Raw genomic sequence first — 25,084 nt, forward strand, 5'->3', positions numbered from 1 at the left:
AAATGAGACACCATAGCCGCTAGAGGGCCATGAGAACTTGTGTCCTGGGCTTTTCAGACTCATGGGCTATCTGAAACCAAAGTGTTGCATTGGTTTGCAAGATGTGAAATATATTGGCATTGTTTTCAGCTCTCCTACCCCACTAGTATGAACTGCCTCTCCTCCACTACTCATTTTATCCTCCTTACAGTAGTTCACGCTGAAAAATTGTGACTTGTCCCATATCAGCCAGTGGAGATGTGAACACTGGTCTCACAGCTTCTTAGTTCAAAACTACGAACTACTGCACCACACTGTCTTGCAATCAATTCTAGTAAGTGAGATCATGCTTTATTCTGAAAACATTGCCATTTAGATGCTGGTTCTGAATTGAAGGAATGCCTAAGTTTTCAGAGCAACGCTAGAGATTTTCAGTACTTTCCACAAACGGTGAACTAAAACAAGTGAGATGAAAAAATTGCTCAACTGTGTCTCCTTTCATCCTACTCATGCTTCCCAGTGATCACTTTAAAACACCTCCATTGCTGTTGAATTCTCAATCAAATCTTAAGGTATTCAGTCTTGATTTCCTGCTACTACCACTCTGCTCCAAATGCATTACATTTCGTCCCGAGTCGTTTTTCCTTATTGAAAGTGGATTCCCTTTGCAGCAGCCCATTCAAGATGCAGTTTTAACCGTTCTGCCAAAGGCCATGTTGTCTCTGTTTCGGAGACAGAAGAAGTGGAGTGTTAGAACCATCTCAAGGTGCTGTAGATTTATGCTAGACAGACTGGGGGCAAGGGTTGGCAAGACGGGGTTATGACTCAATAAAAAACAAGCGCCGGCTTATGCGTCACTTGTTCCCTTCACAAAGGTGCTGCTCAAAGCAGTTTACAAATTCAAGCAAACAGAAAAGCAATGTTCCGCCATATAGGAAGGTGTATTTGTGGCTGATGCACAAATGCACTCAACAGAAAAGGCCAGGTGCACTTAGATGGCCCTAACATACAAAAGGGAACAGTGTTGGACATTTCTGTAGGCGCTAGCCCAGAGTAAGCTTGCATCCGTCCCATGCTTTGTTTTAAGAATGCAAATGTGTAAGCTGCAATACGAGATTATCCTCTAGCTTTGACGGGAGCACAGGGATGCTGCCCAAAGTACAGCCGCTTGGAGCACAACAGGTATGCATCTTGGTGGTTCTTGTTTTGGTGTTGGTGCTGGCCTTTAAAGCCCTAAATGGCCTCGGCCCAGTATATCTGAAGCAGAGTGAGTGATGTAGTGTGACCTTAGCCCCTAGAATAGCAGTTTGTGTGAACAGAGTAAGAGAATTAATGGCAAGAGTCAGGTCCCTTGCTTTTAAAAAAACAAAACAGAGATACCATCCTGTATAGCCAAGAGAGCTTAGTCTGTCTTCCCATTTTACCCAGCTGCTTTTCAAGAGCTCGTACCTTCTGATGAATGCTGCTTTCAGACCTTTTCCAGGGACCATTATGAGCTCGAGATTCTCTGCTGTTCCTCTAGCAAGACAGCTAACTAACAACCACATTTGATCCACAGCATTTTGTGTAGTGGTGGAAAAGCTGTGAAACTCCAGGTGCCATTTGCCTCCCAACTCTTACCGGCCCAGCTAGCCCAATGATCAGGGATAAGGGGTGGTGAAGTCCAACAATAGCTGGAGATCAACTTCCCCTTCTTCATTTATTGAAGCAATCTTAAAGATGTTGGTGTTAAGAAAAAATCCCAAAGTTCGTATTAGGCCAACCAAGATGTCAAAAAAAGTGTGAGCTGTATGCAAGCTTTTGAGCTCTCTGGCATTGCACTGTGGCCTTCTGAGGAGGAGAAACACATAATGGAAGAGTTCCCATCTCTAAAATAAGCTAATCTTCATAATCAAACTGCTGTCTCCATAGCTTTCCTCCACTGTGGTACAGAAGTGGATTAGCAGCTTTGTTTTGGGATTGGAAGAGGAATCTATACCATACAGTGTTGCATGTTCACACAAACCTGTGCTTATTGCAATGTGATTAATACTATGCAGAGCAGTGGAATTCAAAAGCAATTGCTTCTATAGCAGCAGGTAGCCATGTTAATGTGACAGGTGACTAAAAGTTGTTGCTGTATGAAGCAAGTGGTGTTAGTCTGGTCTAGCAACAAGTGGCCTGTGACTATACTCATGCGCTGGGAAGCATCATGCAAGTGCCTGCATGCAGTGGGAAGCATACAATTCGCTGTACTGTACCTTTACGCTGTGCATGAAGAACTTAAACTGATGTGGGATCATCGCTTCGAAACACAAGCCCTTCAACCAAAACAAGGGCTATATAAATGGCAGCATTGACTGATTTCAAATTAAACCCTGCCAAAGGTGAAAACCCTTTTATGTGTCTCTTGGCAAGTGAAAAGGGATGAGAGAGAGAGAGAATATCAAATAAATTTTGAAGGGGCATTTTCTCTGTATTGCTCCATAACCAGTGAAATAAATCCACATGCTTTCTTAGTGTGTGGAATTGACTCATGTTTAAATCCAAACATAGACATTAGTAGAGGGCACAGAGATAGCAAGGTGCTTGGGCAAAGTCTTCCTATGGCAGCCAGAAGCTCAACTTACCATCTCTTTTACATACACATTGCCTGAAATAAACGTAAGATTTAGGGGTTGGGTGGGGGGAGAATCTGGGTTACAGAGTTGCTTCTTTCTATAGCAATGAAGGATCCATTGCCTCTCAGCTCATTCAATTGGACATTATCTGGGAGATTGATTTAATTAGTTCATAGGTTTAGACATAGAATCACATAGGAACCATAGCAGAGAGAGGGAGGAAATTTAACTTAGCATGGTACCATTTCCCCATAGCTGCTGTTTTGCCTCATAAAACTTGGAAGACGAATAGGGGTGTCTGCTCTATAGCAAAAGACATGGATCTAGATACAGTATAGGCATTTGATCCATCCATATGTTCATTGATGTGTGCATGTACAACTCAACCAAGAATTGAGAGCATGTGAGCTTTCTGTCCACAGATCTCCCAGCAGCACAGGAAAAGGTTTCCCATAGGATTCCTTGGCAATGCCTGGATAGTTGCTATTCCTGTTTCATTTGCTGCCTTCTGCCCTGCCTGCATCCAGTTACTCTATTTTAAGGTTACCAGATGTTCTCGTTTCCCGGGGACAGTCCCCAGATTTACAAATCAGTCCCCTGACAAAATCGTAGCATTCCTACTGAAGTTGAAAAGTGTCCCTGGATTCATTGAAAAAAATCTGGTAACCTTACTCCATTTGTCTTTTACTCTACCCCCCACCCCCCAAAAAGCTAGCTAGGCCATTGAAGTCCCAGCTCACCTCCTGGCTGCCAATCTACTGCTAAGCAGTGACTTGGAGGCACACAGAACCAAAATCCACTGGTGCACATAACATATTACATGATGAGAGCAAAGGCATAACTACTCTGAAAGTTAAAAATAACTTAATTGCCACTGTATTGAAAAGTAGGCCGTAACACACAAGGAGTCCCATCTCTGTGGAGCCATCCGTTGTACCTCTCCATATGCAGAACAGATGGAACCCGCCCCCCCAAAAAAAAATAACACAACAGTATTCTAACTGGAAGGACCAAGGGGCTGATCTCAAAAGACAGTCATCTTTTGGTTACCTTTATTACTTTACAGGTCTTCTCCTTCCATGAGAATACCAGTTTTAAATGGCAAATTAAATCACCTAGATTTAAGACCTTTTCTCCAGTATCTTGTGTCCTTTGGCCAAACATTTCTCCTGGAAGACACACGAACAAACCACAACCAGAATCTGTGCAAATCTCTCTGAAATCCAGAGTTTGGTCAAGTTTGCCACTTTGGAATTTCCTCATCTGCCCTCTTCTAGTAGCTTCGCTAACTACATGGGGCAGTTAGTATTTTGCCATTAGACCCAGGCAAGCCAATAAGCTTGTTGCTATCAAGAATCCTCCAGGATACCTGCAAATATCCTTAGAGGGGCGGAGGCAGATTTAGAGACCAGCTGAGTCCTCTGATTCCTGAGCTTTGCATTTAATTTGGTATGTTACAGCAGGATGCTCAGCGCCTTCTTTTTGCAAGTACACCAGCCTTGCCTTGAATGTTTTGTAGAGAGCCTTGGGCAAGGCAATACCTATTTCAACTTTGAACTCTGCTCTGGCATTTTGCAGCAGAGGGGCTTGAGGTAGCTAAGGCTGTCATCTCTTGTGCACTTTCCTGGAGGAAAGGACGACTGAACACAGCAAGCACCCATAGGATGCTGCGACACCTAAGTGTCTGTTCTCCTAAGATACATAATTGGTTAGATTTTGAGAAGCTAAACAACTGTTCTCAAAATCTAACCTATTATATTTCTAGCCAGCACATGTTGGTGGGTTGATGAGCCGGGTGCCTGCGGCATATCCTGAGGCTCACAGATTTGAGGTTCAGATGCAGGCTGCATTCACATGGATGTTCACAGTACAGCTGAAGTTTATTCCCAAAGTGTCCATGCAATACAGCAGTAAGGTACTGCTATAAGTACTTTTGTGTACACAGGTGCTGCCCATCCTGGGTGCCCAAGTAAAGGTGTTTTTTTTAAAAAAAAATTATTCACTCAGCTTCACAAGGACATCTCTCAGCAGCTGGAAAAGGCAGCAGCAAAAAGATCAGTCTTGGCACTTGCCTTTAAGGTAAGTACAGCGGCTGGGCAGCTAGCCCAAGCATTAGAGACATGATTTGCATGCAGAAAATCCCAGGTTCATGCCTTGGTGCATCCACTTAAAGTATCTCTAGTAGGAACACTGGAGGAAATCTGTTTTGGGGACCTTAAATAATTGCTGCCGGGGCCCCTAAAGAATACCCACAGCCTCTATGGCCAGTTCACAGGTGGAGATCATAAGAAAAGAGGGCAGCGTATTCTACCCATTTGCTCCTAAGAAGTACTCTTGCCTTCCAATTTTCTGGGGAATGAGCGCAAATGTATTTGGATAACAGCTAAACTCTAAGCCCTTGTTTGTAAATGTGATCAAATTAATAGTTAATCAAATCAAACCACTCTAAACGTATTGGGCTTACAGTATTTATGTTGTGATAGTTCTGCAATGAATATGAATACAAGGAGCTACCTTTTGCCAAATCAGACTGACTGGCAGCAGCTCTCCATGATCTAGGTAGGGATCTTCCCAGGCCTACCTGCAGATGCAGGGGATTAAACCTAGGACCTTGCTTGTGTGATTTCTAACAGACTAATCTGGCCTTTCTCTCACCATGAAGCCCAAAGCAGTATACATGTGGTTTCCATGTAGTCACCCAGGCACCAGCCAGAAACAAACCCATTTAGTTCCAGCAACATGGTGGTAGTCTCATGTGCCTTCAGACCATACCCTTGATCTTCTATTTTCCAAGCAGGTGTTCTACATCCCCTAGAGACTCTTACCTGTGCCTCTTAGGCCCTGTCCCACAAAATGTTGGGCTATGGGCCCACCCACAGCCTTCCTCCCTAGCCTTACATGATTGGTCCATACCTGAATCCATCAGAATGTTCAAAGGGGAGTCATAAAGTTGCAGGTACTGAGCTGCACTCAGTAACTCTTGGCATTCCAGCAGGTGGCAGATGGTATCTTGGCGGACAATGAGCTCTGGAACCTTCTCCGGGATGGCATCTTCAAGGTTCTTGGGCTTCTGGAGAAGAAGTTTTAAGAACTCAGCGTCAGGTGAATCCCATGGTCTATATGAAGATAGGAACACTGTGCTGGTGGGAATATTTTGCTGACCTGTCCTGTTTTATAACGCTTGGGTCACTTACCAGTTAGTGCAATGAAAGGGACAATGAAAAGAAAAATACCATTGCATTAGAGGTGAAACTTAAACCAGCCTTAATTTTTGATGGCATGGCATCAGCTTCCCAAGCTATTTGAGGAAGAGATGCTGTTGTAGCTTGCTGTTGTTCGAATGGGATTGTTTTGTTGCATATTTTAATTATGGATGCTTATATTTTAATGTTTTAAGAGGAATTTTTTTTTACTGTTGTATTTTAATTGGGAGCATTTATGTTTAAAAGTCTGTGCAACTGGCTTTTATACTAGCAGAAGCCTAATCTGGCATTAAGCAGTATATAAATTACTACTATCGCCACCAACATCATCAACTTGGAGAGTTGTTGCCAGGCCTCCTTCAGCCACTCTTTCTCTCACTCCTCCGTGGCCAAAAAAAGCTCTCATCTCTTCTACGTGACCTCCATCATATCAGGCACTACTAGGCTGCATTGCAAATGGCTGGTGGCGGTCTTCAGTCTCTGTGCGTGCAGCGCCTGACATACTAATAATGGATGCTCTGCAGGTACCAAAACAGCGAAAACAATAGTAGAAGAGGCTAGGAGAGTGTCAGACCCATTCTGGCAACGGCTCAAGGGCCCATACCTTGGGGTACCTCTGCAGATGCCTGCCAAGTTTCAGGAGCGTGGTGAGGCACTCGCAGATGATAGCCTCCGTTGGCTCTTCTCGGGCTGCATCGTACTCCTGGTATCTCTCAGGCACATTCAGCACTTTGTAGTTCCACTGCTGGAAGAGTCGGGAAGGGAGATTGTGGGACATGACAAGGATCTTGGCATCCAGGACTAACACTCTGAAACAGAGGCCAAGATATCACAGCTCAGAGCTTGCAGTTTCTTTTGAAACCAAGAGAAAAACAACTATTGGGGGGGCGGTACCTCTCAGGACAGAAACAAAGGCAATGGGGCAACCAAACCCCCTCCACCCAGCAGCAGGATTTGGCCTGAGTCTGCATGCACAGCATACATTTAAAGTATGTCTCCATCCACAAAGAATCCTGTGAATTGGTAGCTTAATGGTGCTTGTTGCTGTATGGGGGTAAACTACAGTCTGGGTGAGAAGAAACATTTCAAACTACAGTGGTACCTCGGGTTAAGTACTTAATTCGTTCTGCAGGTCCGTTCTTAACCTGAAACTGTTCTTAACCTGAAGCACCAATTTAGCTAATGGGGCCTCCTGCTGCTGCCGCGCTGCCGGAGCCCGATTTCTGTTTTCATCCTGAAGCAAAGTTCTTAACCTGAAGCACTATTTCTGGGTAAGCGGAGTCTGTAACCCGAAGCGTATGTAACCCGAGGTACCACTGTATCACATAATGCCATTTAGCAGAGTCGGAAGCGCTAAACAAATACATCACCACCATGAAAGGTTCTAACTCTAGCCTTCCTCTCATAGGCATTAAGGGATTCCTTAAGCTCCTTCAAAGAATAAAAGCTTCAAAACATGAAAAGCTGGAAACTGAGCCAAGCGCAGTGACATCCACAGAACCAGAGAGCTCCTGCAAGGTTGTGACACCCCAGGCCTGATGTTTTCTAAGGGCAGGTTCATAAATGCAAATATGAACTCTTGCCACTCAGTAACTCAGGCCAAACTACAGGTTCATGATGTGTTTAATAATCACATTGTGGTTTTTTACAATTAAATATCACGTTGTAATTGACACCACAGTGTCAAGAGAGGCTTAACACCCCCCCCCCTTCCCAACTGCAATCTCCATAAAGGTCTCATGCACACTCACCCTATGTAGCAATTAGTACTAAGAGAAAACTTCCCATTGATGTCAATAGGAACTTTTCCCCCCTCCTAATGCCGATTACCGTTTTTATTAAATCACAGCTGGAAAAGGATACGCTGATACACTACCACCACCACCCCACAAATGCCTAGTATTTTATTTTTAATTAAACCCACTACATGATTGCTAATCATGTCATAAATATAATGTGTAGTTAGGCAAAATGTTGAATGTTAAGTATTGCTTCCCTCACGTGATATGAAATCTGTTAAGCTCATTCGCATATAAAAAGCACCACAATACTTGAGTCAGGGAGAAGTAAAGATGTCAACTGCTCATCTGCCTCTCGGTACCAGAATATGTGTTATTAGTATTGGTGTTTTTATCCACTACTCCTCCAAAAAGTTTGGGGGCATCCTCCCTCATTCATCCTCAGAACACCCCTGTATGATAGACTAAGCCAAGAGTCCATGCAAGGTCCAAGGTCATGTAGTATGGCAGTCTATCAGGAATTGCTGGAAGCTGAAAGAAACAGTTCCTTTAGTGAAGCCTACAGAAACATTAGCATTGAGGGGTTCAGTCCTTGCATCCTACAAGATCAAAAGGTATATTTAGACTGTGATCTCATGCCTACTTGCCTAGGAGTAAGCCTCGCTGAACTTAATGGTGTTTCTGAGAGGATTGCACTGCTAGTATATCAGATCAAATCCTGTTAATCAAAATTGCTCTCCTGACAACCAGCCCTAGGCTTGAAGAGGGCACATAATTGCCACCATCTGCTCACCTCTGCTGCTGCTCCATATCCCTCAGGTCTCGCAGGACAGCATAAAGCACATCACTGGATGACTGAAAGAAAAATCAACACATCTGGTTAAAAATGCAACCTAGCAATAAAGCAGGGGCACTCTTCTTGAACAAGTTTGCAGAAGTGCAACAGGCTCCAAATAGCCTGGGGTTTTTTGGATGGTTTGAGGGGAAAGAGCTAAAGCTCAATGGCAGAGCATACATTTTGCACAGGATCATATTAGAATCTTTAAATATCCATGTGTATGTGTGTGTGTACACACACACAATAATAAACCATAAAAAAGTTTTATTTTTCTAAATGGAACAAAACCAACAGTAAGATGAAAATAATGTTTATTTTTGTATACTTCCACTTTATCTATAATTGAAAAAAAATTCTGCTGCTTTTTCTAATTTCAAAGTCTTTGATCAGATCCTCAAAACTAATCTTGCATAACACATCTGCTTCTATACTTAGTAGAGATAAGACACCCAGCTTGCCTTGTTGCATAATTGTTCTGTTGGAATTTTTAATATAATTCAACTCAGAAAATGAACGCTCAGCTGAGTAATTTGTGACTATTAATGATAAAAACCCAGCAATGGAAAATTTCTCTGGTGCCCCCCTTCCCTTGATGCCCTAAGCACGTGCTTATTTTGCTTAATGGTTAACCCAGTCCTGATTTTGCATGCAACCCCCCCCCCCCCCGGGAAAACTGCTCTTTAGTGTTCAATTGGAGCAAACAACAAAGTGGTTTTCTACAGATTGACACTTGCTCCGATTGAGTACTAAAGAGCAGGTTTTCCCTGGGAAAGGAGTGGGGCAAGGGGGAAACTGCTTGGACCCATGCCTAGAAAGTATGGGTGAAGCAGAAAACTGCTGGGAGCCATGCTTTTTAGGCACAGAACAAACTGAAGGGTGGACGAGCCCAGGCTTTTCAGATGGAAGTGAAAGCGCAACAAGTTGTGCTGTGTGTATTGAAGGAGCAGAATTGTGATGTAAGGTTTCCAAAACAATGAAAGAAGGGGCAAGACACAACAACTAACACATTTTGGCACCGTTGATCTAAAACTGGTCCAGATGCCAACTCCAGCTAAGGACTCCTAGGCTGTCCGTTGCCGTGGTTACGAACAGTGAGAGGCTGACTTCACAACATCCAAGGGTGTCTGATAACGAGAAAAAAGCAGGTACTGCCAAGGAGACTACCTCACCAATGGAGCCAACAAACACAACAGATTCTGGAAAAGGAAGCCCTCTCATGATTTCCTTTGTAAGGCTGCTGAGCACATGGAGGAGCTGCTTTTCCAGAGCCACCGTCTCACCTTCTCATTCCTTGCTATGGCCCTTATCTCAATAATGCAAAGGGTACCATTCCAGGCACTGGTGGAAAGGGACTTGTGGGGAGAGGGCTCTGGCTGGGGGAAAAGATGGAGTGGGAGGCGGTGAGAGAGGTGAAAGAGCAGGGTCATAATGCTTGGATCCCAGCTAATGCCTATGTGTGTTCTGTCATTTGGGGCAGGAGTCAATACAAGAGTAAATTCATAGACGGGCCATAGGCACGAAGGACTGATCCAGCAAACTGATCCACGAAGGACTGATCCAGCAAACTCAGGACATGAGTGACGCAGTCACTCATAACCTTGAGCATAACCATAGAATCGTAGAGTTGGAAAAGGACCATGAGGACCATGTAGGCCAACTCACTGCCATGCAAGAATCTTTTGCCCAACGTGGGGCTCAAACCCACAACGCTGAGACTAAAGAGTCTCACACTCCACCAATGGAGCTATCCCATGTAATTCCAACATATCTTTCAACAGTGAAACCACCTCACCAAGAGACCTTACCTCCAGTATGTGTACAACATATGCGGGATAGAGCAGCAGTAGGCCTGTGACCCCCTCGCTCTGGTAATAGGAGCGCTGAAGACTCGCAAACAGTTGTTCCCAGTACTCTGAGGAGAAGCAAGACAGGCTTGAATCGTTCTTGGAATAGCATGCCAACCCCCATACAGTGGGAACAGCCAGGTGACACCTGTCCCCCCTGGCCTCTCAGGCTCGCCCATCCCCTGCCTTCCTTGCTGTAAAGCCAAACTAAAATCAGGCTTGCGAAATAGGAAAGAAAGGTGTGGGTTTGTAGAGCAGGAGGCCCAATGCCTGCAATCCTTTCTTAATGTCTGCATTTTCTTTAAAAAGCCCCTCTTTCTATTAATCTGAGAAAACCTATGAATCTGAAGCTCATGTTAAAAGATGGAAAGTATCCCAACACTTAACCCAATGACTCAGTGACAGCCCTATGAGGATTCTGCATTGCCTCTCTTTGACCGACCCTACAAAATTTCCTACTTATTTTCATTTCAGTGCTGTGCAGGTTAACACTTTACCTGCGTGTAACTTGCCTCAATTGCCTTAGCTAAAAAAGAGCATCTCATTTATGCTTGGTAGGCAAAAACAGTTTGCTGACTTTGGTTTGTACTCAAAGACACACATTTCGTCTTGTCCGACAGAATGCCTTCCCTTCTCCTGCCAGCCTGGGGGTTCTCCCAACCTCCTGGAACAGATTTGGGGAGGGGAGAGGGGAAGGGGAGAGGGGAGGAAGTCCCACTGCACTAGTGGGAATACTTGTGCTGGCTTCTGCAACTTAGTTTAATGCAGTCCTTTCTCCTATGTTTCCAAACTCGTGTGCTCCCCCCACCCCCGGCAGCCTCCCAAAGGCCTCTAATATTTGCCCCAGACACCAATATGGCTAACAAGATGGCAATGGGCAGCCCATTTCATTCATTTGCCTCACTCCATTCTAGAACCTCTTGTGAGGTTATCTAGAAAGGTGAAGCAGCCAGCAGGAGGATGTTTCCTTACCAGCTAAATCCCTTTTGTCAGCCAGCTCTGGTGAGATCTTGGCCAGGAAAATCAGCCGGTGGAGAAGAGATTTCTAAAGGACAAACAGAAAGCATCTGTTATTGTAAGCTACCAACTAAGGCATACTATCAGCTGTGTAAAGAGTTACATTTTGAGATAATATTTAAAACATGTTGTTTTTGATATTGTTATAAAAATAACCATATTTTTCCGTGTATAAGACTAGGTTTTTTTCCTAAAAAAATAATGTCCAAAATTTGGGGGCATCTTATACATGGGGGCCATATCCCCCCTCTTTTTCTTAAATCGGAGTCCCCCAAAATAGGGGGCATCTTATAGATGGAAAAATACGGTACCTTTCTTCTGTTATTAATCTCTGGTTGTGACCAATAGAATCTCTTTGTTCTCCCTGCCATTTTTTGAAACATCTATTATTGCACATTCCTAATTATTATTTGTGCTTATGGTGATACTAGGGAGGTTATGGGGTCCCACTTTTAATGTCATTTGCTCCTACAAAGGTTTTGGGACAGACAATAGCATGAGATTGTAAGATTACCACAAACTGTAATTTAAGAAGAAGAGTTTGGATTTGATATCCCGCTTTATCACTACCAAAGGAGTCTCAAAGCGGCTAACATTCTCCTTTCCCTTCCTCCCCCACAACAAACACTCTGTGAGGTGAGTGGGGCTGAAAGACTTCAGAGAAGTGTGACTAGCCCAAGGTCACCCAATAGCTGCATGTGGAGGAGCAGAGATGTGAACCCAGTTCACCAGATTACGAAACTACCACTCTTAACCACTACACCACACTGGCTCTAATTTAAGATTTTGCACTTTGTTTCTTAGTTTAAGAGAGGGTGAAATAGAGTTAGTGCTAAAAAAAATTAATTTCCCTCCCCATCCCTGCAATCTATTTTCTGCTTGACTTCCTTTGAGTAAACTAAGACATTTCACTCAAAATACTTATTCTGCTTGCATGATTAAGTATGCTCATGCATGAGCTCTTGTGAATGAAGCCTTGCTGCGTAGCCTGAAGTCTGTGTTTGTGTTATAATTAAATAGGCATTCATTATGACAGCCCTGACTAGTTGGGGCTGAGGGGAGTTGTAGTCCAAAGCATCTTTCGTCCACCTCTTTCCCCCTCTCCAGAACCTGAGAGTGCCTATGATAGCAACGTCTCACACCAAATGTACACCTACCTGTGGATAGGACTCTGTGAATTGAAAACAGAGGTGCTATATGTGCCTTTGTTGTCTATGAAACTCTTTCAATAAAAACCATTTAAAATCTGGAGGCACTTGGTTGGTGAAAGCGGACTTATAAACTCGGAAAAGGTGCTTGCAATTTGAACCTAAGCAAGCTTATTTGGAAATAAACCCCACTGAGTTCAGTAGGAATCACTTCTAAGTACTGTAGATATTTATATTGCCGTCTTAAACTTGCTTCAGTCTCACATGGCCACAGCTGTCCGTGCATTCGTAACTTCAAGGCTGGACTGCCCTTGAGGTTGGTCCACAGGGCAGATGTTCTCCACCCCTGCATCGCAATGCCTTCGTGTTTTTCAATTTCATGTGTTCAAGCAGGACATAGCCCATTTTCCTCTTGTGTACATTTAAATCTACCAATAAGTGCAATTTAAGTGGCTGGTTTTGTTCTCAGAAATGTAGAATGCTAAAGATCAAAGGAAAATGGCCCATGATGTAACTTACCCTCCAACGTTTACCAGGTGAAAACAGAATGATACGTTTTAGATAAGAAAATATTTGGTCACAATGCAGCAGCGAGCAAGTTATGTCCACTAATCCATGGCTCACTTGCCTCACTATTGCCATTTGGAAACATTTAGTATCAATATTGCATTCCCTGTACAGAACACTTTTCATTCAGATATCATAACTTTTTTAAAAAAAAAGATGAGCTCCACACTAAGTTCACTTCCAATTGCTATGGCTTCCAAAAAGGCTGCCTGCTGAGCCATATTGCTGCAATTCAGTTGGATGCAATGCTTGAATATTTAGGCCTATGCTTGGAATTAGGACACCTACTAAGAAAATAGGCCCTTCACTTACCAGTAATAGGAACAGCCAGACTGCATGTTACAAAACTGACAGGAGGGGCATAGATGTGTGTTTGAATATGTGAGCATAAAGGGTTTGATTTTCTCCTGGTAGGTCACTCTGCTTGGAACCACTGAGGATACACTGTAGATGTCTCACAGAAGACATGGGCCACAAGAAGTAAACCTCTGCCACTTCTCCAAGTGATTCCTTTTTGTTCCAATCTCAGAAAAGTAGAGGATGAATAAGTGAACAGTGAACATCACTCGAACAGGAGGTTTTGATGTGCTCTCCCGAAACTATCAACTTTCACCTGCTTCTAGGAGGGATAAAACAAGGGCAGCGACTGTGTTGATATCAAGCAAGGGCTAACTGGGTCCCAAGAAGCAGACTGGAAGAGCAACAGATTCTAGTGGCCCAGGACCCATTTTCATCAGGGGTACAAAAAGATGCTTTCTAAGGTCTAATATTACACCACACAACTCATAGTGGGCAAAACGGACACACACTTACAAACTGTATCCACAAAATGTTCATTCAGCAGTGTCATTTTGGACACAGGTATCAGTCCCACGCGCCCCCCCCTCACTCCACCCAAGCTATTGCTCACAGCTAATATATCACACACTCGAGCCCTGCTCTCTCTCACACACACACACTCACACACACCCTCAGCCACAGTGAGGAATTAAGCAGGTACATGGAATCCCTGATCTAGAGTACTCACTGTTTCCTTTGTGCCACTGTGCACTTTTTCATGGAGGAGCTGATCAAGTAAGTTTGTTCTCTCTTCCTCAGATGGTGATGCTTCCTGCTTCTCCCACATCTCGGTCTCCTTCTCATAATGCCCCTTTCCTGAGGCGCCTGCTTTAAACCTTGACATAGTGGCCTGGCTTCTAAAAACCTGATTCTGGGAGATGGAGCTTGGGGAGCTTTGAATAAATCTTAGAAATCTATCCAGATAATGTTACACTCTGCATCAACCATGAGGCAGTTCTGGCCAAACAAAGCTGTTTGTTGACAACCGTGGCTCCTGGTGTCTTAGGAGCAGTGTCAGGCATGCACGTTTTTCTCTCAAAGGTGCATTGTCTTTTGGCATTTGGCATTGGCAGGCTAGCTGAATGGGGCAGCCGTTGCTCAGGCAACACTTGACCTCTAACGATAACATCTGAACCTTGTGGTGACATTTCAAAACTTATGGGCAGGCAGGAGCTACACTTTTGGGAGTAGAAGTTGGGCTGTTACCTGAGATCCGTTTTTTGCTAAGTTCATCTACAGCAGCATTAACAGGGAGGGAAGACATATTTGTGCCAACAGTGGCAAATTTCAGCCATGGAATTATAATGTACGTACCAATTATTTTTGCACAGAAATGCAAATCTAAATGGTAACATGAAGCAACCAATCTGCTGGCCAGTCAGAAGTTGGGATTCTCTAATGACACACAGTCACATTTCAATGCACTGGCCAGAGACACACTCAAGCGCTAAGGAGTCTTTCACACGTGTAAATAAGCATCCTTCTGTCACTGTCCCCCAAGAAAGTACAGATCTTTAGATGTACTCCATCAAAATATTTGAGGGTCATTCACAGTGTTTTCCCCAAAATTAATAAACAAACAAAATATATATTTGCTTAATTGCTCCAAATGTCTCCAATTTTTGCTCACTCAGCAATGTACACAAGTTGGTTTTTTTCAAAACAAAACAAAGAAACCATGACTTCTTACAGAGACTGCTCACAAACTATGGACTTTGTGACCAAAGTGGGTGTGCACTTATTTGCAAAGCCTCACAAAACTTACCTGGTTTCCAGTGTAGGTGCTGGAAAAACAGAGGTGCTACATGACAGTGTATGCAGCTCTGGGGCTGGAAAATAGTGAAACCTACGTTTGGCACCCAAGATTTCATAAGAATTTGCTTCCTGCATCAAGAGGAAGTGCAGAACATTCCATCATCTAAGAACATCCATGACTTTCACTTACAAATCTCCAGTAAGTGACAGCAGTAAGTGACTAAAGCAGAATGGGCCTGTGCAACAAATAACATTTGAGAGGGACAAAAGACCAGGAGCTGACTTCAGTTAAAGAAACTTGTCTAAATTCCCCCTTTTTTCAAACAGCCAAAAGGGTTTTATAGCTAGCCCTATTTAAAGCTCCCTCACATGTTAAAGCTCCCTCACATGTCCTTAGGCTCCCACAGGGAGTTTGGTGAATATGGGGCTGGAGGAACCCTGGAAGTATCTCTCCCGCTCATCCCAGGCACAAACCTTCCCGTCCACTCTCTGCCTCTCCAGCCGCAACTGATACATTGAAGTCCTCTCTTCAAAGGTGAAATCATCCGTGTGGTATAAAAAGCTGCTGGCTGCCTGGGAGGACGCCATAGTTCACTGTGCTCCTGCTGAAGTTGCTAGGCAATGGCTTAACAAAAGAGCCCCCAGGGAGTGGGAGATGGCTCACTCCATCCCCCATGTCAACAAAGCTCAGCCTGCAGCAGCCTGGTAAGGGGATGCTTACATTCGGCCAGAGACACGGTTGTGCCAGCAAGTTAATGAGTCCAAAGTCATGCTCTCCTGCACGCTTAAGAACATTTTCCAGGGAGTCTGGGAAACTAGGGCTGTCATTCAGGTGTACAGCTTTTTCTTCACAGATGTTGGGGATAGATAGATAGAAACACACTAGGCAGAAGCAATGAAAGCCTAAGACTGAATGCCAACACCCTCTGAAAGAACATCTGCACAGCAGCTTGCTTTGTAGCTCTAGAAAGGACTGTGCAGCAAGGGCCCCACACCAGCAGTATAAATTGAATTCCGCAGGCTGCACTGCTTGCACAAGCACCATAATGACACACTTCTGACGCATCCCTCTTTTGCGCGCTCTCTCTCTCTCTCTCTCTCTCTCTCTCTCTCTCTCTCTCTCGTCTCCTTGCAGTCTGGGTTCTGCTCTCTGCACTCCATTGAAGTGGAACTCTCCAAAATCACCAGCCACCTTAGACACTGTCCTAATTCTCCTTAACCCCTTTGTGGACAGCGGATCACCTACTCCTACTCAATTCCTCCCATGCCCTAGGTTTCAGTGACTGGCCTTGTCTTGTGCTCTTTCCTGCCTACATTCACCCAACCTTTCTATGGGGTGGCTTGTTTTTCTGCTTCCACACACACCCCTCCATTGGGGTCCCTGGCGGGGGGGGGGTTGAATTATTATTACTACTACTACTACTACTACTATTATTATTATTATTATTATTATTATTATTATTATTATTATTATTGCCTCTATCATTTCTCTACACACTGCCTCCTGGAAGTCTCCATCAGATCACATGGCTTTGAGTATTACCCCCATACTGATGGCTTCCCAGCTCTACCTCTCTAATCCAAAGCCTTCTCTCATCATTCCACCCCACAGTGCTAACTATCTGTCTGATTATTTCATCATTGTCTCACACTAAGAGTAGAGCCAGAAGTTAATGGCCCTTTCAGAGGCAAGAATATGCAGGCATATCTGGTTGCTTGAGGTAAGAATCCCATATGAAGTGGAGCCACAAGCAAGGCAACTTAATAGCAGGAACTCGGATTCCAGCAGCCACATCAAACATTTCACATCTAAGACAGCTCTAGTTTGATCATTCTGGTGTGTAGGAAGGAGCTCCAGGAAATGCACAGAGTTGCCCCCAGAGTCCATTTTATACTGTGTACTTTATACATTTAAAGGCTTTGAGAAGAATGCTTCAGAACCCATTTCTAGCATATTGGAACACAAAAACCGAAATTACCCCTCCCCGTTGCCAGAACATCCGAGTGAACAGACAACCTCTGGATTAACCCACTCAGGTCCACCACTGATCCCCCAAACCATTGAGGCTCATCACACATTTGAGACATTTTTAATAACAAATAGATCTGTAAAACCCAAAGGCCTGCAGAAAATAGAAAAGCTGGTATTATTGCATAGGGCAATGTCTAGATTCTCCCCATATTTTTCTCTTCCCCATTACCTGGTACCAAAATAAATGCCGTCACAAAACAGCACATCCTCTCACTAACATCATTAAAGCTATCTCTCGGTACAGAATAAATACTTTTAACTCTAAGATTCTCCCATCTGATCTATCCCCCTCTCCCCGCCCCCCTTCTAACCCCAAGGTTCACAATATCCCTGTTGCATCTTCCTTCCCAGGCAAGGCAATGGTGTCACTCAGCACCCCTTGAGAAACTCCCCGTGAAACAAGCACCAAGCACCAGCGAAACTTTCCAGCAATCTACAGATCTTTCCAAAGGCCCTGTCACCTCCAGAGCACCCAGGGTTGGCACTCTTTCAGTACTTCCACATGAAATCATGGGCTAGTTCAGAAGCTGGATTCGGGTACAGCTAGTCTCCTGCCCAGAGATGCTGTGTGGTATCTTGCCCGCTGGAAAGTGCCACAAGAAACCCCCTCTAGAGTTAGCGGTGGTGTGTAACCCTGCAAGGAGACACTGTTGTTTGCCTTGCCAAAGGAGGCTGACCTGCTCAGCAACCAGTCACTCTTTCCCTTGCTGCTGCAGGAGCTTTGAGCACGTTTGATGTCCAACTCAGAACGGCAGATCCGCCCGTTGGGCAGCCCCTCCGTGGAGCTGCGGCCCAGGGTGGAGCCAACTGCTCTGCTGCCAGTGATGGAACTCAATGTACCATTAGAGAGAGATGACCGGGAGGATGCCATGGCTGGTGGCGCAGCACCATGTCTCTCAGACTCACTGTGTCTCTTAGGGTCCCTCCGCAGGAAGCCAACTCTGAAGACAGCCAGCTTCCCCTCTGGCTGCTTCTCGCCCTCAGTGTCCCTCTCCCCAACACAGGGCATGAGCTTTGGGTCCTGGGCTCCTCTGCTCTTGGGCTGATAGTTGGATGGGGGAAGGTTTGTCCCAGTGCGCAAGGTCCCATTGATGTTCACTTTGCCCATGGGCTCCTCATCTTTCATTGGAGGTACTGTGCTGAGAGAGAGCACCAGTTTCTTTGGAGTCCGGGGCTGCTCGCCTACATCCTCCTTTGGCTTCCCAGCTCTTTTCATGCTGCTTGTGTTCTCCAAGCTGGTGGGCACTTTGCCAGCGCTCTCTGTGGTGCCCACGCCTGCGAGCAGAGGATTGGGCTTTGCTTTGGCGACCAAAGGCCCACTGTCCTCCCCTTCCTTGGTCATGAGGGGGACAATGGACTCATTCGTGAACCGTGGTCTGCGGCCAGACTCCAGGTATTCCACGAGTTCCCCAGAAGGCTCTGCTGGCCATTCTTTGGACATGAAGGACCATCGCAGGGGCACTGGCTTGGGGGCTCCCAGTTTGGCCTTACTGGGAGAAGCTTTCAGGCTGATACTCCTGCCTTGAACACCGCGCACCAGGGGTCGTGACTCAAAACCACCTAGAAAAGAAAATTAAGGTGTAAGCTTGTTTAGAAAAATAGTGACGTTGCCCAGACTTGTATTCTTGGACCTCAGTGACATTAGAACTTCTGAATTCTTCTCAGGATCAGATTTTAATCAAAGCTGACCTTTCGCAAATTCATCTCCTTTTTACTCACCCATTAATCCTCCAATATCCCTCCCCCCCAAAAAATCCTATTTATCTGGCTGCTGATATTATAACAGCCCTTGGGGAAAATTACACATCCTGGTTGCTGTACACCAGGCACTAGGAGGTAGATATATCCCTCCTGACTTTAGCAAACATCAGCACCAACCAGGTAAGTGAAGGAGGGAGGGATGGGGAAGAGGCTTGGATAACGTGTTGGGAGATGAGTTCCAAAGAGTGGGGAGCTCAGTCTGAATGTGGACCGGCTTGCAAATAAGCTGTTTCTCAATTCTAGAAGCAACAGCTTGGTTTCATTCCAAGCCAATTGATTTGGGATTCAGAGGGGTGGGAAGCTTGCCCATTATCTGGATACAGGATGAGCTGGGCAAATGGATGGACCAAACACAGAGCTGGAGATTGGCTCAAAAGGACTGTGGCAAATTTGCCAATTTAAAGCCGCTTAGCAGTGCGCTAGTTTGCACTAGCAGATGCTAGTGCAAGCAAAGGCATAGAAAACCACCCCTGGTTGTGCAACAGATGACTACTGTAGTCCTGATACTTCCTGGTGCAGAACAAGCTTCCACTAGCACAACTATAGCACTGCAATTTGAACTGCACAAGCTTTATATTCATCCTTACACTAGCAGAACAGTCCATGGGTTGCCACTGAGAGCCATTCAGCAAAGGGAGCATCCTGCAAGCCTTGTCAACACTGACAAAGGCTAGGGACCTAGGTGTATAGTGAGCAGCAGCATAGCATGAATCAGGCACCTTTCTCTGGGCAGCTGCTAGCATTGGTGAGGGTAGGCGAGTCCGGCATTTTTGTCAGAGATGGGCAGGTAGCAGAGCTCCGGGACACCAGGCTCTCTCGCTTGCTATTTCCGCTGAGGCGTGCCAGCCAGTGTTCCGAGACAGAGGAACTGGTGGAACCTGCAAGAGAAATCCACAGAATTAAAGTGTTCTGGGGAGAGCCTTCCACCAAGGACTCCCCCAAAATAGGTGCAGCTGTCAAAGTCAGTCAGGGATTATGGGAAGCGGCAAGCTTTGCACAACCAGAGGTCCAGATGGGCCTTCTCTTGGTCACCTAAAACTTGCCATGTTGTGAATGTAGGACTGGGTTGGTTGGAGTGAGGTAAGCCAAGAATTTGTTGAACATTACAAACCCGTAAAAGCAACTAAAAAGCTAGAGATGAAGAGGGACAGTGGAAAGGAGAAAATTACTGGCTGACATATTGAAATTTTAAAAATATTGCTTTGGGGGGAGAACCCACCAAAATCTCACGTCCATTTTCAGGTCCAGAGACTTTTTGTGTTGCTTTGAGAATCGTGCTTCAACAACAAACCAAAAGCAAGCACACCCAATATACATTGTGAAAAGTGTTGATGGCACTCCAAAATGGCAACGTTTCTGTTAGAAAAATAACCTTTTTCTTTTCTTTTTTTCTCTTTCTTTCTTTCTGTTTCTTTTCTTTTTGTGTGTTTTTATTTAGATTATTTTATCTTTGATATTCTAAAAAGATACTGGGTATTTGATATTAACTTTTGTGTATATTTTTTCAAACTTTAATAAAATCTATTTGGGGGGGGAGCAAAAAATAACCTAGTGGGTAGGGAGGTTCAAAGAAGTGGATTTGAACTGGGACTAGCTCTGAAATCAGCCAAGCTGTTTCCTGAGTTTTAGAGAAATGGATTGGCTCTTTCTCAAGTTCATCTCCTTTTTCCTGGGGGGTGGGGAGGTCTGAAACCCCTTGGGCAGTGGAGGCTTGCCCAACGAGTCCTGCAATGGTCTCACATCAAGGTAAAGCAAGTTTACAGTGACTTCTTTTGGACTGAATAAGGCCCACATTTTTGTCTTACACCAGCATGAGTCTCAAGACTCATGCTCTAAAACTCAATACCGTGTCTGTTGGAATTCTGTGTGTTTGTCAATTCCACCAGTAAAAGACATGGAACAGATAAAATGCCCGGAACAGTGTCACTGTATGGGTTAAGCACTGCTTACGCACCTCTAACAGAGCTTCCACCACACCAGCTTGGAACCACACAGCGTCTCTGGTAGAAGAGGATATAAGCACCACGAGTGCTGACTTCATCCTCCAAGACAGGTTCCACAGTGCTGTCATCATAGCTGTACCAATGACCATCCAAGGTGTTGCGACAGTAGGCTGGGGACAGAGTAGACAACCACATTAACAGAGACACTGGCCGATGGGACTGAACTGCCTCCAAACATGTGCTTTATATTGAAGCTGCTGAGAGAGATCCAGACCAATCCTAATGATTATTCTCAGATGGAGGGCTTCAAATGCATCTATTGCAGGAGTGGGGAACCGTTGACCTTTTTAGATTTTGCTGAACTACAACTTCTGTCATCCCTGACGATTGGCCATGTTTTCTGGGGTTGGGAGTTGTAGTTCAGCAATATCTGGAGGGCCAAAGGGATCACTAGAGGGAGGAAAAGTTGCTGGACAGTGGGATAATTTTCTAGCATGTGATCAGGCCAAGCAGGTAGTCTGTAAACAGAACTGGAGCTTCACATTTATTTCCTGCTTGATAAACATACTTGTATCCACATGCCTGTGATTGTCTCACACAGAGACATTTGTTGTCATGGATAGTATTCAGCATCCTAAGAATCTCAGGCCTGGATTCAACCACCAGCACAAGGGCTGTTCTGCTAGTGTAAGGATTAATATAAAGCTTGTGCAATTCAAAATGCAGTGCAATAGTTGTGCAAGTGGAAGCTTGTTGTGCACCAGGAAGTATCAGGACTACAGTAGTTATCTGTTACACAACCAGGGATGGTTTTCTATGCCTTTTCTTGCACTAGCATCTGCTTGTGCAAACTAGTGCACTGCTAAGCAGCTTTAAATTAGCATGACATTGAATTCCTCCCACAGCCCTGGTTTTCTTTTTTTCAAAAGAGATTTCTAGTTGTCTAACTCTGAAGATAAACCTGAACACGTCTGTGAGAAATGAGATAAGAAGTACTTCCAGGGAGTGAGATCTGAGCACCTTCTCCTGCCCCGCAATTAGCAGAAACAAAATGAAATATACCGTATTGGCCCAAATATAAACCACACTTTTTTTTCCAAATTCCGACCATGAAAAGTTAAAGTGCGGCTTCAATTCACAACCTTAGAAAAATTGGCTTTTACGTTATCGCTACTTAAACAGACATATGGTAAAACAGGGGAAAAAGTTTTACTGCCAATTTGGGAGCTTGAGACTGTTGTGCAATTAATTCAAATGTCATTAATCGCTTTCCCCGTATTTTACAGTGCAGTATTGATTTTTTTATTTGCATTTACGGTGCTACGAACAGGTGTTTAACCCACTTGCAGGTCCTCTCTAGTACCCGTAGAATTTTCTTCTATATTTGCCATTTACGGGTACGAGTACCTGTGGAATTTTAAGGGAGCGGCTTATATTCGGGTATTGTCTTTTTTTCTCCCCCCCCCCCGAATTTTAAAGGTGTGGGTTATATTTGGGTGCGGCTTATATCCGGGCCAATACGGTATGCAGAGCAAAGATCTAAATGAAGATTCATTTAACTATAGTAAACAATGCCTCACTGTGCCTCCGATCTCTTTGTGGCTTCCTGCGCCCTCACTGACATCCTCTTTAGGCTCTGGGAGGGCCTCTTTGAGAGCCACAAGGGCTCTCCAACTTCCTCCTGCCATTTCCAGGTTTGAATTGAACTATTTACTTATTTCCCAGCGCCGCACGTTTATGCATTCACGCGTGAGCAAGGGGATACCTGTATTCATTTTGCAGAATTCACCATTCCTCGGAGCAGGATTTTTTTGATCTCACTTCTCCCAAAAATCCCAGCAAACTACCGGTAATCTCCTTCAGCAGCAGTTGCCCAGAGTTATACGGACGCCTGCACTTCCAACACCCACCACCAGTGGGGCACTCACCTGTGTAATGGCCGCCCTGCATGCTGCCGTGGTGATTGCAGACGGCGTACAGGTCGTAGAGGAAGTTGCACTGTCCGCTTTCCAGGGCGGGGTGTTTCCAGGAGCCCCACTTGCTGCCGCGGTTGCGCTTGGCCACGTGGGGAGCCATGTCAAGCCCACGGAGGGGGAAGTGCACCAGCGTAGAGAGCTTGTGGCGCTGCTCGCCCACCTGCCGGAAGCGCTTCAGGTGAATGATGAGGATATCGGGAAGCGTCCATAGGCTGAGCTTCACCATGCCCTGCTGGAGCACCTGACAGTGAGGGCAGCGCCAGGCATCGTCAGGGGCCAGCTGCGGATGGGGGGGGGGGAGAGAAAGAGAGAACAGAAAACAGACACCAAGGGCTTTGTCAGGTTTAGACACTGGAGCACAGATTCAGCAATCACTTGAATGAGAGGGGTGGGTGGCAACACTGCTTGATGGGCATATTCTAAAGGTAAAGGTAAAGGGACCCCTGACCGTTAGATCCAGTCGTGCCCAACTCTGGGGTTGTGGCGGTCATCTCGCTTTATTGGCCAAGGGAGCCGGTGTACAGCTTTTGGGTCATGTGGCCAGCATGACTAAGCCGCTTCTGGAGAACCAGAGCAGCGCACAGAAACGCCGTTTACCTTCCCGCCGGAGCAGTACCTATTTATCTACTTGCACTTTGACATGCTTTCGAACTGCTAGGTTGGCAGGAGCAGGGACCAAGCAACGGGAGCTCACCCCGTGGTGGGGATTCGAACCACTAACCTTCTAATCGGCAAGTCCTAGGCTCTGTGGTTTAACCCACAGCACCACCCGCGTCCTCTTCTATGCACCCTTATTAGTCATGTTAAATTTAGGACACCCCTGAACCAAACAGAGTCTGGGAGAACAAGATGAGCACTCCCATCTCTATTGCTCATGCTGCTGCTGTTAATTAAATTTCTATACTGCTCTTCATCCGAGGATCACAGGGCAGTTTACAATATGCACAACATAGTAACAAACAAAAACAATCCCCATCCCCTACACTTTAAAAGACTATACAGTGGTACCTCTTAGTTACGAACTTAATTCGTTCCGGAGGTCCATTCTTAACCTGAAACTGTTCTTAACTAGAGGCGTGCTTTCGCTAATGGGGCCTCTTGCTGCCACTGTGCCACCAGCACACGATTTCCATTCTCATCCTGGGGCAAAGTTCTCAACTTGAGGTAACTCTTCCAGATTAGCGGAGTTTGTAACCTGAAGCATTTGTAACCTGAGGCATTTGTAACTCGAGGTACCACTGTATATAGTTTAATTAGCCAAAGGCTTGGGAGAAGAGGAATCTTTTTGACTGGTGCCTAAGGATATGTAACGGGGTGCCAGGTGTGCCTCCTTGGAGAGAGCATTGCAAAAGCAAAGAGCCACTGCAGAAAAGGCCCCGTCTCATGTTGCCGTACTCTGAACTTCTCATGGAGGAGCCACATAAAGAAGATGATGATGACAGGGTCTGCGTTGTTTGCCATCTGCCAGTCAATAGGGAGAGACCTGCTTCAGTTGTTCCCATCACAACTGAATGTCCATGTGGTTTAGGATAAACCCTGGGAGGCCAGGGTTCAAATCCCCACTCAGCCATGAAGCTCACTGGGTGGCCTTGGGCCAGTCGCTGCCTCTCAGCCCAACCTACGTCACAGGGTTGTTGGGAGGATTAAATGAGGATGGGGAGAACTATGTACACCACCTTGCGCACCTCAGAGATAAATGCAATAAACGAATGATAAACAAGCTGAATCCCAGCATGTCCTTGGCATTCATGCGAGAATACCTGTTCCTCCTTGGTGTAGAGCTGGAAGCATTCGTCCAGGGTGCAACTATGCTGCTGCTGGTGGAGCTGCTGCTTCAGCCTCACGCTTTCTGCATCCTCAACCACTTCTTCCTGGATATTGCCAAACAAGCTGCAAAAATGCAGATGAAGGGGGTCAGCAATGGCTCAGACCTGATTGTGACTCTACTATGGTTAGGCAAATGGGTCTACATAATGCCCGCATGCCCAAGCCAACCACCTGTTCTTTTCAACTCCCATCCAGAGCTTTAATCCATAATATCTCTGCCCAGTTGGCCAGAATTGTGTGAATGGCATGCATCTGCCCTTTGTGAAAACACAGTCTCAATGCAAGAGCATGGGGGGGGGGTGCACGCCCTTGGTGAAAAATGGATATTATAGTTGAGGGGCTCTACGGACAGAAGGTAATGCATTTGGCAAATTGTGCTGATGCGGCAAATGCCCCGTTCAGTCCAGTTCAGCGATCTGTCAATGTGGGGCAAAGAAGATGCAGTGCAGTGCAAACACCATTTGAATTTCGGGGGGGGGGCGCAGAGTGAAAGTCCTTTAAGGAGCCACACTTGTG

At 45.3% G+C, this 25,084-nt stretch overlaps 2 protein-coding genes across 6 annotated transcripts in view; both read right to left on the bottom strand.

Moving 5' to 3' along the window:
• Positions 1–314: 314 nt before the first annotated feature.
• On the bottom strand, positions 315–16,226 carry LOC307210381 (testis-expressed protein 47-like). Of its 4 annotated transcripts, XM_079966251.1 has the most exons (8): positions 13,963–14,638; positions 11,176–11,248; positions 10,165–10,271; positions 8,315–8,376; positions 6,387–6,591; positions 5,493–5,649; positions 2,220–2,279; positions 315–701 (listed from the first exon to the last, which is right to left on the bottom strand). In XM_079966251.1, the coding sequence occupies exons 1-7, from the start codon at positions 14,116–14,118 to the stop codon at positions 2,242–2,244; spliced, it is 798 nt and encodes a 265-aa protein (XP_079822377.1). In that variant the 5' UTR covers positions 14,119–14,638; the 3' UTR covers positions 315–701; positions 2,220–2,241. The 4 variants fall into 4 exon arrangements, with proteins under 4 accessions (XP_079822377.1, XP_079822378.1, XP_079822376.1 ...); XM_079966252.1 differs by lacking the exons at positions 2,220–2,279; positions 13,963–14,638 and adding an exon at positions 15,504–16,226; XM_079966250.1 differs by lacking the exon at positions 2,220–2,279.
• An 879-nt stretch (positions 16,227–17,105) lies between these two features.
• USP43 (ubiquitin specific peptidase 43) overlaps positions 17,106–25,084 on the bottom strand; it is a 90,676-nt gene continuing 82,697 nt past the window's right edge. For both annotated transcript variants that reach the window (XM_079965920.1, XM_079965919.1), the window contains 5 exons: positions 24,502–24,631; positions 22,694–23,021; positions 20,777–20,935; positions 19,542–19,700; positions 17,106–18,621 (listed from right to left, as the gene is read on the bottom strand). In XM_079965920.1, the coding sequence (XP_079822046.1) occupies positions 17,582–18,621; positions 19,542–19,700; positions 20,777–20,935; positions 22,694–23,021; positions 24,502–24,631 (1,816 nt within the window). In that variant the 3' untranslated portion in view covers positions 17,106–17,581. The remainder of the gene's footprint in view (positions 18,622–19,541; positions 19,701–20,776; positions 20,936–22,693; positions 23,022–24,501; positions 24,632–25,084) is intronic.

Source organism: Podarcis cretensis, assembly GCF_951804945.1.
Source record: "Podarcis cretensis genome assembly, chromosome: 2".
NCBI lineage: Eukaryota > Metazoa > Chordata > Lepidosauria > Squamata > Lacertidae > Podarcis > Podarcis cretensis.

Coding starts and splice junctions, on each gene's coding strand:
- LOC307210381 (XM_079966250.1), bottom strand. CDS start 14,118: ATGTCAAGGTTTAAAGCAGGCGCCTCAGGAAAGGGGCATTATGAGAAG. Junction 5,650..6,386: donor ATCTGCAGAGGTACCCCAAG/GTATGGGCCCTT, acceptor CTTCTTCTCCAG/AAGCCCAAGAACCTTGAAGA. Junction 702..5,492: donor GAACATTCTGATGGATTCAG/GTATGGACCAAT, acceptor TCTCCGAAACAG/AGACAACATGGCCTTTGGCA.